Source organism: Mirounga angustirostris, unplaced genomic scaffold (assembly GCF_029215605.1).
Source record: "Mirounga angustirostris isolate CCGP_5_RB_7025 unplaced genomic scaffold, mMirAng1.0.hap1 SCAF_9, whole genome shotgun sequence".
NCBI classification, from domain to species: domain Eukaryota; kingdom Metazoa; phylum Chordata; class Mammalia; order Carnivora; family Phocidae; genus Mirounga; species Mirounga angustirostris.
This window is the reverse complement of record NW_026991717.1, coordinates 29610220-29630301: the sequence shown is the minus strand read 5'-3', so window position 1 is coordinate 29630301 and position 20082 is coordinate 29610220. Positions and strand designations below refer to the sequence as shown.

General features: G+C 38.7%; 1 protein-coding gene across 6 annotated transcripts in view; it reads right to left on the bottom strand.

Moving 5' to 3' along the window:
• UBE2Q2 (ubiquitin conjugating enzyme E2 Q2) overlaps positions 1-20082 on the bottom strand; it is a 65405-nt gene that overhangs the window by 7642 nt on the left and 37681 nt on the right. For 2 of the 6 annotated variants that reach the window (XM_045899601.3, XM_045899600.3), the window contains 3 exons: positions 19748-19806; positions 2860-2908; positions 2318-2413 (listed from right to left, as the gene is read on the bottom strand). In XM_045899601.3, coding sequence (XP_045755557.1) covers positions 2318-2413; positions 2860-2908; positions 19748-19806 — 204 coding nt within the window. Of the gene's footprint in view, positions 1-2317; positions 2414-2859; positions 2909-12741; positions 12894-19747; positions 19807-20082 lie in introns of those variants that run through there. The other 4 variants (XR_010404927.1, XR_010404929.1, XR_010404928.1 and 1 more) reach the window with 3 other exon arrangements.

Genomic DNA, 20082 nt, shown 5'->3' with positions numbered 1-20082 from the left:
GGCCTGCACAGAGCTGCAGATCCTTAGCAATATCAATTTGACCCTTTCTCCAAATTTCATGTGTACTGAGGCAATTTTTTTGTTTTCCAGGACTTATGTATATCATTTTAGTAATATTTTCAAGAGACAAACTCATTCATTTCTTTTGAACCAATAGCTGATATATCTTTAAAAATATTTCAGATATTTTTGAAGTAGTAGTTATATGTCAAAAAGAAGTTCAAAGAGCACAAATGATTCAAAGTCTCCCTCCCATCTCTAACCCGCCCCACCAATATTTCAATACCCCTTTATCAGAAATAGTTGTTAGTACTTTCTTGAATATCTTTATAGATGCTTAAAAAAAATCTATATAATAGATCCTTGTCTCTCTCTCTCTCACACACACACACGGTAGCATATTTTTAAACACCATTTAGCATGTTATTTGACAGTATTTTTAAAGTTAACATTCAGACTATTTCCTGTAGAATTTAAAATCCTTTAAGGTAAAACTCCTATTACATCATATAAAGTTTCCATATTCTTTTTTTTTTTTTTTTTTTTAGGAATTATTGGGTTTTTTTTTAAGATTTTATTTATTTGACAGAGAGAACACGAGAGCAGGAACACAAGCAGGGGAGTGGGAGAGGGAGAAGCAGGCTTCCTGCTGAGCAGGGAGCCTGATGTGGGACTCGATCCCAGGACCCTGGGATCATGACCTGAGCCGAAAGCAGACGCTTAACGACTGAGCCACCCAGGTGCCCCAAGTTTCCATATTCTTAATGATATTTATTAATAAGAAAAAAAATTGAAGAGTGAAGTTTTATAACAATGCATTCAAAAAATTCACCTAAGACATACTTTAATATGCAAATGTGCTCAGCTGCCTGATTTAACATTAATGGTTCTATTATTTACTTGCTAAGAAACCTACAAATCATGGACATGTAAAAGTTGAAAGCAATTCTACTGACACTGAGTAATTCCAAGGGAACTGTGGCACTGAACGCAGCATTGATATTACAGAATTTTAAAGCTAGAAGAGACTTAAAATATCCAGACCAACTGTATTTTAGATAGATACAGACACCCAGAACAGGTAACTTTACACAGTGAATTATCAGTAAAATGTTCACTTACTCAAAACAATCATTGTTCTAAGCCTTTTACATTTTCTTTAACAAGAAAAGTGTGCTAATTTTTCTTAAAAACATGATGAAATTTAACATCAAGTTCTACATACAAATAAATGTCAGGAAGAAGTTTTATTAAAAGACGAGAATTATACCAAATGTCAATAGTATTTCTAGATAGTCAAAATTACAGATGACTTCAGTTTTTTGTATTTTTTTTCTGTTAGAAACCATACAGTGAGCATAAATTTTATCATTACAAAAAAATAAAATTTGATGTCTTACTACATAATCACTCTACTGACACGTTTAATACACCTAAAATATACACACTGTTAAGAAATGCTAGTTAATGTAGTTAAGCAATTCACTAGACTTTATATAAAAAATGTTCTGTTTCAGTGTAAAGAAATAGCTGTTAAAAGAACTCAAGTAAAACAGTTATTCTACAGTACTATCCCAAATAAATGATTTTCATAATAACTTTTTCAATTTTTTGCTTCCTCTGTGAGTTAAGATTCTAGTGGACTCATGCTTTAATGTGCAATACAGTTATAAATACACATTTAAATTTCATACTATTTGGGTAGGCATTTAGCACAAAATTCACACAGGCTTTTAGGAACATCCAAATTTTTTAATATGTTAGGTCAGGATAATTTCCATCAACAAATATTTTTGTAAAATATACTAAATTTAGAGTATTATCCTTGGTCCATTTAACTATTTACAGATAACTACAATCAGACACGGAAAGAGGTTTCTGCCATCATGAATAAAGAGCAGAATTCCATGGGTAAGAGCAGAGACTAACACCAGACTGTCTGGTTCCAATCCACGTTCTGCCCACTGTCACCTTACACAAATTATCTAACTTCATGTGCAAAATGAGGACGATAAGAATATCTACTCTTAGGTCAGTAAAAAGATTGAAATAGTACCTACAAGTGAAAAGTTTGGATCAGAGCCTCACATATAAATGCTCACTGGGAATTAACTATAATAACATGATCTCAATTTCAGGAAACTTCGAAGTACATATAATTTTTAACTTATTAGTATGTACATACCAGTAGTAGATTTAAAATTATAAACATGCTTACCTATAGTAAGAATAACAAAGACTAAAAGAATAAGAAGAAGCCTCATAAGGGAACAGAAAATACATACTATCATTTATGTGATCTTCTTAATAAAAGTACCTTATTTGCTCCAAACTGCACTCTGGCTTTGCCTTTGACTAACGTGGCATTGATTTGCATGATAACTGACTCTATTGAGTAGGCACTGCTCCAGCCCTACAGGAAGAAAACACTTCTGTAAAATACAATGGTACTCTTGATTTCCACTTTGGAAAACTTAATAAAATGGCACATAACAACTTGACAACAGCAAGACAATGTTAAGAAGTCTGTACACAAGAGAAAAAAGTAAAGTTGGACTGTTTCTAAAATCTCGTAAAACAACAAAAAAAACCCCTATGTTCTAAGTATCAAACATAAGCAAATTATAACCTTATAGAAACATTGCTCTTAGAACACCTCTCCTTGCACAGATTAAGCACCAAGTACAATGTCATTTTATTGGTTTGCCCTAAGTAGACTTTCATTATAAAAAGCAGGTGTTCAAAACAATTTTTTTAAGTAGGTGGTATTACATCAGAGCTTTTCCACTCAGAATCTAATTTACATCATCAAAACACTCCACTGAGATTGAAAAATGAGTACTATAAGAAAATAGTCACCTGTTTTGTGAGAAGTTCCATACATAGTGCTCCACCGCCCAACACATACCTTAAAAAGAGAAAAGGAATCCTATTTAATTCTCTAGATCTCAATGTTCCTTCTTATATTTTAAAGGACCACCACTAAGAAGTATGCATACAAGTAAAGGTTAGACGATAACATGCAAAAATGAGAACAGTGGTTAGGGTTCTAGGACTAAAAGGGTAGTTAAAAAAAATTCTAATGTCATCACTTTATTATAGTCTTAATTTTTTTTTAAATAATGGTTCTTAGAAACAGAATACTTGAACACTCTAAGGATATCAGAAACTAGGACCTTAGCCCTAAATATTCCACAGAATGGGAATGTTATATTCATCTGAAAATTTCTCTGCCATCATGTTAGCCAATGGCACCAACTTTACCCTATTTATAATAATGAACAGGACATGGTATTTTATGGTTAAATTGCTTTTATCCATACTTTTGTGAGGATCAAATGGTTATGACCATAGAGCCTCTCTCCGGGATTCCTCAATTTCTCTTTCTAATCCTGAGAACTGTTCTCTGAACCAGATTTTTGGGAATTTTCCAGATCTCTCTTAGGAAACCCTTATTTAGATCAAGATTATTCAACCTTTTAACCCTTTCTCAAACAAAATAATTTCATTTCTCCTTTAATGTTAAACTTCAAAATATATGAAATATTATGCCTTAAAATAACATCAAGGGAATGATAATTATAGAACACAGACTGATAAATCTTGAAAATACGTAAGCTAAGACCACAAGTCTGATTAGATCTAAGTGAACACCGAGTCCATTACAAACTTTTTTGTCCTCTGGGACTTTGCCCATGCCTTTTCCCTTGCCTGACATTCCTTTGGCTCCCTACTCTTCCAAATGCCATCTTTTCCTCCAATAAAACTTGCCAAGACCATTCTAGTCTGTAGGTTTTGCCTTCTGGCTAGCCAAACACATCCTTATGTTGACTAAACCAAATCACAGAAAAGTAAGGAATCTAAAAACTTCTACTGTAGACCATTATCATTAGTTATAGTGAAATTATTCAATAATGGAAATTATTCAATAATTCCCCACATCCTGGAGAATTTAAGTCAGTGTCTCCCATACTGGACTGCACCAAACTCTGGGAACTTCCACAGTTAATGTTTATAGGAGGGAAAGAAAAACACTTCAAAACACTAAATCTGGGTGGAGAATCAGGAAATTTTAAGCTTCTTTGTATATTCTCCTAGGTCTCTAAAACACAGAAATCTATCTCCAATTTGAATTTGAATCTCCCACTGGACTCAAAGAGTATCTTGTATATAGTGACTTTAAATAAGCACTTCTTGATTTAACAGAATTAGAAGATCCATGTTTGCATTTGGATTGTGGTTTCTCCACAAATTGCTCAAACTCTAGTAATCTGTTAATGAGTTAACACTATTCTTGATCCTTATACTTCAGAAATGCTAAATACAGACAGGGGCTCAGGGACTGATCTTAAGAAAAGGAGTTATATAGACCAGCCCGAGTTTCCAATTATCTAACTGCCACCTTTCTCTTTAGCACTCCACTCTTCATTCTGGGGGTGGAGAGTCTTTCAGGTGAAGGAGGCAAGTTTTTGTACTCACGGGCCAAAAGAAAGTACATTTTCTAAAAGGCCATAACTACACAAATGTTTGTTGGATGTCTAAACTAAAGAAACAGTTCTAGTACCTACATAAAAAGTGAGGTAGGCAAACTTTTCCTTAACACACACTATTAGCAACATGTACACCCAAAAGGAGTGGTTGATTCTACCTCCATATTGAGTTATATTCATTTTATCAATGTATGTTCCAAACCCTTATTGCTCTTTGCCTCCAAACAAATAGTTCCTGCTAAATTTTTTTTTTTTTTTAAAGATTTTTATTTATTTGACAGAGAGAGCACAAGCAGAGGGAGAGAGAGGGAGACGCAGGCTCCCTGCTGAGCAAGGAGCCCGATGTGGGACTCGATCCCAGAACCCTGGGATCATGATCTGGGCCGAAGGCAGGCGCTTAATTGACTGAGCCACCCAGGCATCCCAGTTCCTGCTAAATATTGAGACAATTCAAGGATAGTAGGAAGAAAAAAAAAAAAATCCAAAGATCATTTAAAGATAATATGCCACATACGCCGGCATAGTAGTGTTTTTTTTTTAATTATGTTATGTTAGTCACCATATATTACATCATTAGTTTTTGATGTAGTGTTCCATGATTCATTGTTTGTGCATAACACCCAGTGCTCCATGCAGAACGTGCCCTCTTTAATACTCATCACCAGGCTAACCCATTCCCCCACCCCTCTCCCCTTTAGAACCCTCAGTTTGTTTTTCAGAGTCCATAGTCTCTCATGGTTCGTCTCCCCCTCCGATTTCCCCTCCTTCATTCTTCCCCTCCTGCTTAAAAACAAACAAAAAAAACTTCAGTTGTGAGGTACCTGGCTGGCTCAGTTGGTGAAGTGTGCAACTCTTGATCCTGGGGCTATGAGTTTGAGTCCAGCACTGGGTGTAGAGATTACTTAAAAATAACATCTTTTGGGGAGGGGGGTGGGAGGATGGGTTAGCCTGGTGGTGGGTATTGAGGAGGGCACATTCTGCATGGAGCACTGGGTGTTGTGCACAAACAATGAATCATGGAACACTTCATCTAAAACTAATGATGTAATGTATGGGAATTAACATAAGAATAAAAAAATAACATCTTTTTTTTTTTTAAGATTTTATTTATTTATTCATGAGAGAGAGAGAAGCAGAGGCAGAGGGAGAAGCAGGCTCCCCGCAGAGCAGGGAGCCTGATGCGGGACTCGATCCCAGGACCCTGGGATCATGACCTGAGCTGAAGGCAGACGCTTAACCGACTGAGCCACCCAGGCGTCCCCAAAATAACATTGTTAAGAAAATCAAAACCTTGGGGCGCCTGGGTGGCTCAGTCGGTTAAGCGTTAAGAAAAAAGAAAAACAAAACCAAAACCAAAAAACAAAACAAAAAAACACCCAAAAAAACAAAAAAAATAACTTCAGTTGCCAAAGTTGTATAGCAAAACACTATCCTAAAGCTTAGCCTCTTCAGGCAATTCATAATTTTCGTTATACTAGGAAATCCTGGCAATAATGTTTGCTAGCTAACCTCCCCATCCACAAACTAGAATGATCACTTAAATTGCACAGATGAGGGGGCAAGAGAAACCATTTATCAGTACTAAAGTGTTTATACAACATGAGTAAGTGATCCTAAAAAAAGAGGTGGAAAATGTAAAAGTTTTATATTATAGCCAAATTGTTGACAATAATCATATTAAAAAAAACGGGGGGGAACGCATACACAGGCCACATAAAACAGTCAAGACCCTCCCCTTTCTTGAGGTAAGGAAATAAACTATAGACTGTAAGAGCAGAACTTTTAGATAGAAATAAAGAGAAAATGCTGGCACTTAAAACCAGACTATTAAGGACATGTTCCCTTAATACAGACAGAAACAATCCATGGTCATCTAGAAGTAGAAATATTCTCTTCATGGATGAATGGGGCACAAATAATAATTCATATTACATCAACCAATAAACCATTTTCAGTTGCCTACAAATAGCCACTCAAAATGTACTAATAAGCTAAAAAAGAAATAATCTTTATGATTCTCAAGTTACTACACTCTGATCTGAACTAAGCAAGAAAGACAGACAAGTACTGATGGCTCATTAAAATAGCTCATAAAAATACCAAGCCTTGGGGGGGGGTGCCTGGGTGGCTTAGTTAAGCGTCTGACTTTGGCTCAGGTCATGATCTCAGGGTCCTGGGACGGAGCAGTGAGTCTGCTTGTCCCTCTGCTCCTCCCCCCACTCGTGCACAGGCTCTCTCTCAAATAATTAAATTTAAAAAAAATTATTAAAAAAATAAAACAAGCCTGGGAATTGCAGATTACCCTAAACTGTCTATATCTTGCTAATTTACTGTAATTCCCTCTCGTTCATGGACTCACAAATATTCACTGCACATATATATACTACACACTGAGCCAGGCAAAGTATACACTGAAGAAAACTGACAGGACCCTGTGCTTCATGATGTTTACCATCTAGTTAAGATTACAGATGTTAAACAAATAATACAAAGTAGGGAAGGGGGACCCAGACTTCTAGGAGAAGGAATAACGGGGGGGGGGGGAGGCTTTTTAAAAATGTGGTAGTCAGAAACAGCATCTGTACGAGTAATGCACAAGTTGAGATTCATTGGAGTTAAAAGTGTGGGTGGGAGTAACCTCCCAGGCAGAGGAATGTCTGTTAAAGAAAGCTTATGAGGAAAAAAAGAGTTTGCTGGGTACTGGGGGCTGAAAGACGTTCAGTGGGGCACCAGCTTTGACAGGAGAAGTGTGGTACAAGAGGATTAGAGAGGAAGCCAAGGGCAACATCACAGACAGCGTGAAGAATATGGTAAGAGCACCAACCTGTAAGAGCAATGGAAAGACATGAAAGAGTTTAGCAGGGGAGCAACAGAATCAAACACATATTTAAAAAAGATCACTTTAAAAGCTTACATGAGGGAAAGAACACAAGCAGGAGCGTGGTCAGAAATCCTCTGAAATGGCCACGTGAGAACTGATGATAGCCGCAACAGAAATGGAGACAAGTAACTGGATCTGGGAACTCTCGGAGAAGGAGGAGAATTAGAGGACCAGATGTGGGAAAGAGGGTATAAAGGAAAACTCCTATATTCAATAACTGAGACAGGGAACACCGGGAAAGGAGACTGGAAAGAAGAGGATTTCAAGTTTTCATGCTATAGAACTGGAGATGCCTACATTCAAGTAGACATGTCAAGAAGGCAGGTAGAGGAGGGGTGGAGCAAGATGGCAGAGGAGTAGGAGACCTGGATTTCGTCTGCTCTCAGGAATTCAGCTGGATAGGGATCAAACCATTCTGAACACCTAGAAACTCAAGAGGAGATCGAAGAAAAGAATAGCAACAACTCTCCAAACAGAAAAGCGACCATTTTCTGGAAGGTAGGACGAGCAGAGAAGTGAATCCGAGGCGATGTTCGGGAGGATAGACGGCGGGTGAGGGGTCCTCTGTCGGCCGCTTCTGGCAAGTGATAGAGCCGCGGAGCATAAAATCAGAACTTTTACAAGTTGGATCCGCTGTGGGACATCGCTCCAGTGGCTAAGCTGGGGGTGGAACCCTCGTGGGACAGTGTGGTCTCAGGACCCTCGGGGTCACAGAAAGACCGGGGGTGCCTCAGTGCGGCAGAGCTCCCAGGTATCAGAGAGGGGAAGCCGGCTGCAGAGACGGAGCCCAGGCGCGGGCTCTCAGCTCGGGGTGGCCATAAACCCTGATCCGCAGCACAGTCGGGCCCCTGCTCCTCCAGCAGGGACCCAACAAGCGGCAGATCCGGGGAGACTCACCTTCCTCCTCCGGGAGGAGCGGCACGGGAGCACACGACAGGGATCTGCTGGGTTTGGAGACTCCACACGGGGTCGGGTGCCAGAGATAGAAACGCTCGGTCACAGGCCAGGTGAGCAGGGAGAGCGGCCAGAGACCCGGGAGACGGGAGTGACTGACGGCTTTTCTCTGGGGGCTCACTGAGGAGTGGGGCCTCGAGTTCTCGGCTCCTCCGGGGCAGAGATTGGGAAGCCTCCATTTTCACTGTCGGCCTCCAAAGCTCTACGGAAAGCTTCCAGGGAACAAAAGTTCCCGAGAGCAAACCCGAGCAGATTAGCCTGGACCGGGCAAAGGCGGGGCAATCCCGCCTCCGGCAAAGACCTTTGGGAACCACGACAACAGGCCCCTTCCCCAGAAGATCAGCAAGAACAGCCAGCCAAAGCCACATTTACTGATCAATGAGAATGGCAGAACTCAGAGCTGAGGGAATACTGCACATAGAATCCATGGCCTTTTTACCATGATTCTTTAGTCTTTCAAAGTTAATTTTTTTTTTTACTGTCTTTTTTTTTTTTAATTTTTCTTTTTCCCTTTTTCAACCAACATCTTATCAATCCCTTTTTTAAAAACCATTTTTATTTTTCATTTTTAGACTCATATTCTATGCCTTCATAGTAGTTACCCTTATTTTTGGCATATATATATAACTTGTTCTCTCCTTAAAATTTTGAGATAGTTTCTTCTAACAGATCAAAATATACCATAAATCTCTAGTGTATGGTTTTCTTCTACTCTCCTGCCTGATCACATTTTCCCCTTATTTTTTTCTTTAAAACCTCTTCTTTCTTTTGTCAAACAACTTATCAATTCCTTTTATAAAATTTTTGTAATTTTCATCTTTACAGTCATATTCCATCCCTTCATCATATCAACCCTTATTTTTGTACATATGTAAGTTTTTCTTTCTTTAAAAGCTTGGGAGGCACTTTCTTCTAAGACCAAAATACACCCAAAATCTAGTGTGTGGCAATGATCTATGCACCAGCCTGATCATATTTGATCATATTCTGTTTTTTTTTTTGTTTTGTTCTGTTGTTTTTTTTTTTTTAATCTTTTTCTTTTTCTTTTCTTTTGTCTTTCTTTCCCTTTCTTTTCCCCTGGCTTCGGGTCTTTTCTGATTTGTTTAGAGTATATTTTCTGGGAACGTCATTACCCTGTTAGCATTTTGTTCTCTCATTCATCTATTCTCCTCTGGAGAAAATGACAAGACGGAAAAAAATCACCTCAACAGGGACACCTGGGTGGCTCAGTCGGTTAAACATCTGCCTTTGGCTCAGGTCACGATCCCAGGGTCCTGAGATCGAGTCCCACATCGGGCTCCCTGCTCAGCAGGGAGCCTGCTTCTCCCTCTGTCTCCTGTTCCCCCTGCTTCTGCTCTCTCTCTCTCTGATATATAAATAAATAAAATCTTAAAAAAAAATCACCTCAACAAAAAGAACAAGAGGCTGTACCGACTGCCAGGGACCTACTCAATACAGACATTGGTAGGCTGTCGGACCTAGAGTTCAGAATCATGATTTTACTTATTTATTTATTTATTATTTAAAAAATATATATATTTTTTAAGATTTTATTTATTTATTTGAGACAGAGAGAATGAGAGACAGAGAACATGAGAGGGAAGAGGGTCAGAGGGAGAAGCAGACTCCCTGCCGAGCAGGGAGCCCGATGCGGGACTCGATCCAGGGACTCCAGGATCATGACCTGAGCCGAAGGCAGTCGCTTAACCAACTGAGCCACCCAGGCGCCCGAGTTCAGAATCATGATTTTAAAGATAGTAGCTGGGCTTGAAAAAAATATGGAAGTTATTAAAGAAACCCTTTCTGGAGAAATAAAAGAACTAAAATCTAACCAAGTCAAAATCAAAAAGGCTATTAATGAAGTGCAACAAAAAATGGGGGCGCTAACTGCTAGGATAAATGAGGCAGAAGAGAGAATCAGTGATATAGAAGATGAAATGATGGAAAATAAAGAAGCTGAGAAAAAGAGAGATAAACAACTACTGGATCACGAGGGCAGAATTCGAGAGATAAGCGATACCATAAGATGAAACAACATTAGAATAATTGGGATCCCAGAAGAAGAAGAAAGAGAGAGAGGGGCAAAAGGTATACTGGAGCAAATTATAACAGACAACTTCCCTAATTTGGAGAAGGAAACAGGCATCAAAATCCCGGAAGCACAGAGAACCCCTCTCAAAATCAATAAAAACAGGTCAACACCCCGACATCTAATAGTAAAACTTACGAGTCTCATAGACAAAGAGAAAATCCTGAAAGCAGCTCGAGAGAAGAGATCTGTAACCTACAATGGTAGAAACATTAGATTGGCAGCACACCTATCCACAGAGGCCTGGCACGCCAGAAAGGACTGGCAGGATATATTCAGAGCACTAAACGAGCAAAATATGCAGCCAAGAATACTTTATCCAGCTAGGCTGTCATTGAAAATAGAAGGAGAGGACGCCTGGGTGGCTCAGTTGGTTAAGCGACTGCATTCGGCTCAGGGTATGATCCTGGAGTCCCTGGATAGAGTTCCGCACCAGGCTACCTGCCTGGCAGGGAGCCTGCTTCTCCCTCTGACCCTCCCCCCTCTCATGTGCTCTCTCTCATTCTCTCTGTCTCAAAAAAATAAATAAAATCTTAAAAAAATATATATTAAAAAAAAAGAAAATAGAAGGAGAGATAAAAAGCTTCCAGGACAAACAAAAACTAAAGGAATTTACAAACACAAAACCAGCCCTACAAGAAATATTGAAAGGGGTCCTCTAAGCAAAGAACGAGCCTAAAAGCAACACAGACCAGAAAGGAACACAGACAATATACAGTAACAGTCACCTTACAGGCAATAGAACGGCACTAAATTCATCTCTCTCAATAGCTACCCTGAATGTAAATGGGCTAAATGCCCCAATCAAAAGACACAAGCTATCAGATTGGATAAAAAAACAAGACCCATCGATATGCTGTCTGCAAGAGACACATTTCAGACCCAAAGACACCCCCAGATTGAAAGCGAGGGGGTGGCAAACCATTCACCATGCTAATGGACACCAAAAGAAAGCTAGGGTGGCAATTCTTATGTCAGACAAATTAGATTTTAAACCAAAGACTGTAATAAGAGATGAGCAAGGACACTATATCCTACTTAAAGGGTCTATCCAACAAGAACATCTAACAATTGTAAACATCTATGCCCCTAACATGGGAGCAGGCACTTATATAAGGCAATTAATAACAAAAGCAAAGAAACCTATCGACAACAATACAATAATAGTGGGGGACTTTAACAACCCCCTCACTGAAATGGACAGATCATCTAAGCAAAAGAACAAGAAGGAAATAAAGACTTTAAATGACACATTGGACCAAATGGACCTCACAGACATATTCAGAACATTCCATCCCAAAGCAACAGAATACCCATTCTTCTCTAGTGCCCATGGAACATTCTCCAGAATCGATCACATCCTAGGTCATAAATCAGGTCTCAACCGGTACCAAAAGACTGGGATCATTCCCTGCCTATTTTCAGACCACAATGCTTTGAAACTAGAACTCAATCACAAGAGGAAAGTCAGAAAGAACTCAAATACATGGAGGCTAAAGAGCATACTACTGAAGAATGAATGGGTCAACCAGGAAATTAAAGAAGAATTTAAAAAATTCATGGAAACCAATGGAAATGAAAACACAACTGTTCAAAATCTTTGGGATGCAGCAAAGGCAGTCCTAAGAGGAAAGTAGATAGCAATACAAGCCTTTCTCAAGAAACAAGAAAGGTCTCAAGTACACAACCTAACCCTACACCTAAAGGAGCTGGAGAAAGAACAGCAAATAAAGCCTAAACCCAGCAGGAGAAGAGAAATCATAAAGATCAGAGCAGAAATCAATGAAATAGAAACCAAAAGAACAGTGGAACACATCAACAAAACTAGGAGCTGGTTCTTTGAAAGAATTAACAAGATTGATAAACCCCTGGCCAGACTTATCAAAAAGAAAAGAGAAAGGACCCAAATAAATAAAATTATGAATGACAGAGGAGTGATCACAACCAACACCAAAGAAATACAAACAATTATAAGAACATATTATGAGCAACTCTATGCCAGCAAATTAGATCATCTGGAAGAAATGGATGCATTCCTAGAGATGCATCAACTACCAAAACTGAACCAGGAAGAAATAGAAAACCTGAACAGACCTATAACCACTAAGGAAATTGAAGCAGTCATCAAAAATCTCCCAACAAACAAAAGCCAGGGCCAGATGGCTTCCCAGGGGAATTCTACCAAACATTTAAAGAAGAAAATACCTATTCTTCTGAAATTGTTCAAAAAAATAGAAATGGAAGGAAAGTTTCCAAACTCATTTTATGAGGCCAGCATTACCTTGATCCCCCAACCAAAGACCCCACCAAAAGGGAGAATTACATACCAATATCCTGATGATCATGGATGCCAAAATTCTCATCAAAATACTAGCCAATATGATCCAACAGTACATTAAGAGGATTATTCCCCACGACCAAGTGGGATTTATTCCTGGGCTGCAAGGGTCGTTCAACATCCGCAAATCAATGTGATACACTACATTAATAAAAGAAAGGACAAGAACCGTATGATCCTCTCAATAGACGCAGAAAAAGCATTTGACAAAGTACAGCATCCTTTCTTGATTAAAACTCTTCAAAGTGTAGGGATAGAGGGTACATACCTAAATACTATCAAAGCCACCTATGAAAAACCCACAGTGAATATCATTCCCAATGGGGAAAAAAACAGAGCTTTTCCCCTAAGGTCAGGAACACGGCAGGGATGTCCTCTATCACCACTGCTGTTCAACATAGGACTAGAAGTACTAGCCTCAGCAGTCAGACAACAAAAAGAAATCAAAGGCATCCGAATTGGCAAAGAAGCAAACTCTCACCCTTTGCAGATGATATGATATGTTATGTGGAAAACCCAAAGACTCCACCCCAAAACTGCTAGAACTCATACAGGAATTCAGCAAAGTGGAAGGATATAAAAATCAATGCCAGAAATCAGTTGCAGGTCTATACACCAACAACAAGACAGAAGAAAGAGAAATTAAGGAGTCAATCCCATTTACAATTGCACCCAAAACCACAAGATACCTAGGAAAAAATTTAACTAAAGAGGCAAAGATTCTGTACTCAGAAAACTATAGAACACTCATGAAAGAAATTGAGGAAGACACAAAGAAATGGAAAAATGTTCCATGCTCATGGACTGGAAGAACAAATATTGTGAAAATGTCTATGCTACCTAGAGCACTGCACATTCAATGCAATCCCTTTCAAAACACCATCAACTTTTTTCACAGAAATGGAACAAATAATCTTAAAATTTGTTTGGAACCAGAAAAGACCCCGAATAGCCAGAGGAATGTTGAAAAAGAAAAGCAAAGCCGGTGGCACCACAATTCTGTACTTCAAGCTCTATTACAAAGTTGTCATCATCAAGGCAGTACGGTACTGGCACAAAAACAGACACATAGATCAACGGAAGAGAATAGAGAGCCCAGAAATGGACCCTCAACTCTATGGTCAACTAATCTTCAACAAAGCAGGAAAGAATATCCAGTGGAAAAAAGACAGTCTCTTCAACAAATGGTGTTGGGAAAACTGGACAGCCACATGCAGAAGAATGCAACTAGACCGTTTTCTTACACCACACACAAAAATAGACTAAAAATGGATGAAAGATCTAAATGTGAGATAGGAATCCATCAAAATCCTAGAGGAGAACACAGGCAGCAACCTCTTTGACCTCAGCCACAGGAACTTCTTCCTAGACACATCTCCAAAGGGAAGGGAAGCACGGCCAGAAATGAACTATTGGGACTTCATCAAGATAAAAAGCTTTTGCACAGCAAAGGAAACAGTCAACAAAACCAAAAGACAACTGAAAGAATGGGAGAAGATATTTGCAAATGACATTGCAGATAAAGGCCTAGAATCCAAAATCTATAAAGAATTATCAAACTCAACACCAAGACACAGATAATCCAATCAAGAAATGGGCAGAAGACATGAACAGACATTTTTGAAAAGAAAACATCCATATAGCCAACAGACACATGAAAAAGTGCTCAACATCACTCAGCATCAGGGAAATACAAATCAAAACCACAACGAGATACCACCTCACACCAGTCAGAATAGCCAAAATTAACAAGTCAGGAAACGACAGATGTTGGCAAGGATGTGGAGAAAGGGGAACCCTCCTACACTGTTGGTGGGAATGCAAGGTGGTGCAGCAACTCTGGAAAACAGTATGGAGGTTCCTCAAAAAGTTGAAAATAGAGCTACCCTCCGACCCAGCAACCGTACTGGGTATCTACCCCAAAGATACAAATGTAGTAATCTGACCGGGCACGTGCACCCCAATGTTTATAGCAACAATGTCCACAATAGCCAAACTATGGAAACAGCCCAGATCCAGATGTCCGTCGACAGATGAATGGATAAAGATGTGGTATATATGTATATGTATGTATATGTAAATATACACACTGAAATATTATACAACCATCAAAAAATGAAATCTTGCGCTTTGCAATGACATGGATGGAACTAGATGGTATTATGCTAAGTGCTAAGTCAATCAGAGAAAAAAAATTATCATATGATCTCATTGATATGTGGAATGGAGAAACAAGGCAGAGAGAAAATCATAGGGGAAGAGAGCAAAAAATGAAACAAGAAGAAACCAGACAGGGAGACAAACCATAAGAAACTCTTAATCTCGGGAAACAAGCTGAGGGTTGCCGGAGGGAAGGGGGTGGGGGGATGGGTGGCTGAGTGATGGACACTGGGGAGGGTATGTGTTGTGGTGAGTGCTGTGTTGTGTAAGACTGATGAGTCACAGACCTGTACCCCTGAAACAAGTAATACATTACATGTCAATAAAAAGCAAAAGTTGATTCTAGATATCCTAATAAAGATATAAAAAAAAAAAAGCACAATGAGGTATCACTACCTAGCAGAATCGCTAAAATAAAAACAGTGGCAAAACCAAATGCTGTATGTGGAGAAACTAGATCACTTACACATTCCTGGTAGGAATGTAAAATGGTAAAGCCACTATGGAAAAGAGTTTAACAACTTATTTAGAAATTCAATATGCTACAGTAACTATATCACCCAGCCATTGTTCTCCTGGACATCTATCCCAGAGAAAGCAAAACACATTCATACAGAAATGTGTTACAATCACTCATAGTAGCTTTATTTGCAATAACCAAACACTAGAATCAGGCTGCAAGTCCTTCAAGAAGTGGCTGATTAAACTGTACTAGTCATACACGTAGATGAATCTCCAGGGATTCGGGATGAGTAAAAAATCTAATTCTTAGGAGTTACAATCCCAAAATGTGTGATTCCATTTACGTAACTATGCTTTTTGAAATGACAAAATATTAAAAATGCAGGACAGATTAGTGGTTTCCAGGAGTTAGGGGAATTGGTTGTATAAGAGGGAGATGGGCGTGGTTTGAAAAGACAAGAAGGATTCTTGCCTATTTGGAACTTTAATATCTACACTGTGGTGGCGGATACACAAACCTATACAGGTGATCAAGTTATGCAGAACTTAATACATACATACACACAAATGAGGTATAAGAAAAACTATAGGAAAATCTAGGTTCTATGGATTGTATCACTCTCTCATTGTGATATTACATATAGTTTTGTGAAACATCACACTGGCAAAGTGTATAAGGAATCTTTATTATTTCTTATAGCTGCATGTGAACATACAATTTTCTCAAAAATTTCAATAAAAAAAAAAAAGCCACAGGAATGGAAGGAAAGAGAAAAGGGAAAGGACCCAGTACCAATTCTGAAGAACTCCAACATGTAGAAGTTAGGTGAACAAGGAGTTGCCAGCTAAAGAGACTGAGAGAAGGCATCCAGCAGCCAGGAGAAAAATGTCTCGATGTTGCTGAGAAATCAGATAATCAAATACAATAAAGCCTGAAAAGGGACGCTTGGATTTACCAATATGGAAGTTCCTTTTGGCACCAGTGGTTTGGGAGGAATATTAACCACTAATGCCAGACGACAGTGGCTGAAGAGTGAACAGGAAGTGAAGAGTGTGATTATATAAACATTGCCATGGGAGTATAAATGGTGCAGCCATTTTGGCAAAGAGGGATTTCATTAAAAAGTTTAACAGTTACCAGAGGACCTAGTAACTCCACACGGGTATATATGAAAGAGAAATGAAAATATATATGCAGATAAAAACATGTATGTGAATGTTCATAGCAGCATTATTCATGATAGTCAAAGGCAGAAACAACAAATGTCCATGGATAAATAAAATGTATAGCCATACAATGGAAATGGAATTAAGTATTAATATATGTTACAATACAGATGAACTTTCAAAACATTTTGCTAAGCGAAAGAAGCCAGCCATAGAAGGCCACATTTTGTATGGTTCCACTTACATGAAATGTGCAAAAACAGGAAAATCTTTAGAGACAGAAAGGAGATTAGTGGTTGCCAGTGGGGTGGGGAGTTGGAGGGGGAATGAGGAATGATTGCTAATGGGTACAGGGTTTCTTTTGGGGAATGAGGAAAATGTTCTGAAATTAGACAGCGGTTATACAACTCTGAATATATGAAAAATCCACTGAACTGTATACTTTCAAAGGGTGAGTTTTAGCGTATATGAATTGTATCGCAATGAAGCTGTTATTTAAAAAGAAAAAGTTTGGTTTTTTGTTTTTTTTTTAAATGTTTTATTTATTTATTCATGAAAGTCAGAGAGAGAGAGAGACGCAGAGGCAGAGGGAGAAGCAGGCTCCCAAGGAGCAGGGAGCCCAATGTGGGACTCGATCCCAGGACCCCGGGACCATGACCTGAGCCGAAGGCAGACGCTTAACCATCTGAGCCACCCAGGCACCCGAAAAAGTTTGGTTTTGATAAGGAACAGAGGAATAATAGCTAGAAGATGGAGGATATAAATATATGGGACAAAAACTGCTTAATAATCTGATCAGAGTCACTCAGTGCTTAAGCTCTAGCCTGAGTCTGAGATTGCAAAACTCTGTGTTTTATCAGTGCTAAGAACATTTTTTAGTTCTTCCCAAGTCAGCCAATAAATCCTCTCCATCATTTAACAGTTGACTATGAAGACCAAGTCACTGTGATTCTGCTTCACATTAGTGTTCAACTTCCATTCATCTTTTCATTCCCGCTGTACCAATTTAGGTTGTCCTCACTTCACTCTAAGACAGGGCCATCAACTCTTTTTTTTAAAGATTTATTTATTTATTTTTATTTTTTATTTTTTAAAGATTTTATTTTATTTATTTGACAGAGAGAGACACAGCGAGAGAGGGAACACAAGCAGGGGGAATGGGAGAGGGAGAAGCAGGCTTCCCGCGGAGCAGGGAGCCCGATGTGGGGCTCAGTCCCAGGACCCTGGAATCATGACCTGAGCCGAAGGCAGACGCTTAACGACTGAGCCACCCAGGCGCCCTAAAGATTTATTTATTTGAGAGAGAGAGAGAAAGCCTGTATGAGCAGGGGGAGGGGCACAGGGAGAGGGAGAGGAGAAGCAGACCCTGCACTGAGTGCAGACAGAGCCCACTGCAGGGCTTTGATCTTATGACCCTGAGATCATGACCTGAGCTGAATTCAAGAGTCCAACGCTCAACTGAATGAGCCACTGAGGCAGGGCCATCAGCTCTTAACAAGTCTTGCATTCTTCTAGGCTTTGTGAACACAATCTGTCTTCTTCCACTATTACCATATTTCTTTCTAAAACATTCTCTTTCCTGTATTTTCCTGTTCCTGAACCAGCTAATGAGAGAGAAATTCAATATCCAAGGGTAATAGTTTGCTTACCAGCAAAAAGAAAATGAAAACAAAAACCAAAAAACCCTGTCACCATAATAAGATATTTTGTCAGCACAATTTCATAAAATTCTTCTACATGAATTCTACCCACCTTGCGTTGTAACTCAAACTCGTCTAGTATGCTATGAATACATGATGCTCTCTTCCCTAGATATGTGATTATATTTACTTTTCACCTATGTAGATAATTTTCCTTCAACCTCCACCAGGAGGCCAAACTCACTCATACTTCAATGCCCCTTGAGATCCCACCTACTTGCCAGTCTTCCCAAATCACTACTACTGGAAGCAACTCCCTTTTCCTTTAACCTCAAAGAACTCAAGTCCACACTTCACATTTGCCAATCAATGAAGTACTTAATACTTTTAACCTCCTTTTATTTTTTTTAATTTAAAAAAATTTTATTTAATTTTTAATCTCCTTTTAGATTGTTGGTTTTTGGTATAATGGAAAAAAAACATTTTATTACAAGGTTTATTTGGATAAGTAACAAGCTGACTTATTATTCAAATCATTCATTTGTATAATGGGATAATACCACCATTGTAGCAAAAAGAAGCAATGAAGAGAAACTACGCAACAGATTTTTAAACTGAAAATGGCATTATTCAACTTCATCTGTTTGTCTCCACAACTAGGTGGTAAACTACTTAAGATCATAAATTCTTAAATTCTTAGGATTTCTCACAACAAAATGTGAAAAATCTATGCCACTCAAGGTTGGATTAATTTCAAAATGATCTGATAAGAACATTTTTATACACTTATCCTGAACAAAATTTTTCAAAATCTTTTCCTTAATCATTTATAGCCATCCATATTTTTTATCTAAATGAAATTATATCAACAATAGCAATGATCAAAATAAGGACTAGTGATTTTTAGATATTAATCACCATAATATGGGGGATTACCTCACAAGGCTGAATTAGTCAACTGACTAATTACTCCTAATTTAAGGATTTATAGAACATTTCATAACTAACCCAGGTACCAATTCTGATCTTTTCACCATCCTTTATATGACTTCTAATCACAAAAAGCAATATAAGCTTCAATAAAAACGCATGACAATTTGATTCTCCCAAACTGAAACCACCACCTTTAGAAGGAATTAGATGGCCAGGTCCATAGGCCCATGAGATTTTCTGTGATTATTCCAGAGATCACAGTCTTGTGAGAATCATTCTCGAATCTTAACTTTCTCTAAACCATCAATCATCACAATTTATATCTGAAAAACATTTGGTTTTTTACAGTGAAATGTATACAAATAGGGGACATTAAAAACTCTTACTTATAAACAACATAATGGTTTATAACCAACGGTTCTCAAACGATGGTTCCCAGACAAGCAACATCAGCTTCACCTGACACCATCTTAGAAATGTAGAAATGCAAATTCTCAGCTGTTCCCTATATCCCAGACCTAGTGAATCAGTAACCCTGGGGTAAAGCTGAGCATTCTAGGCCTCCTAGCACTTAACTAGCCCTCCAAATGATTCTTATGCATACTATCAAAGAAAATAGTTACTTAAACTTACCCTCCTGAGAGAACAGGTAACACCACTCGAACAAACGGAGGATCAAATGGAAAGTTATCCTAAAATGCAAATGGGCAAGTTTAATTTTTTTTTTTAAAGATTTTATTTGACAGAGACAGACACAGCGAGAGAGGGAACACAAGCAGGGGGAGTGGGAGAGGGAGAAACAGGCCTCCTGCGGAGCAGGGAGCCCGATGCGGGGCTCGATCCCAGGACCCTGGGATCATGACCTGAGCCGAAGGCAGATGCTTAATGACCGAGCCACCCAGGTGCCCCAAGTTTAATTAATTTTAAGAAAATCCTTAATACAGTATTATTTCGAATAAAGAATGTGT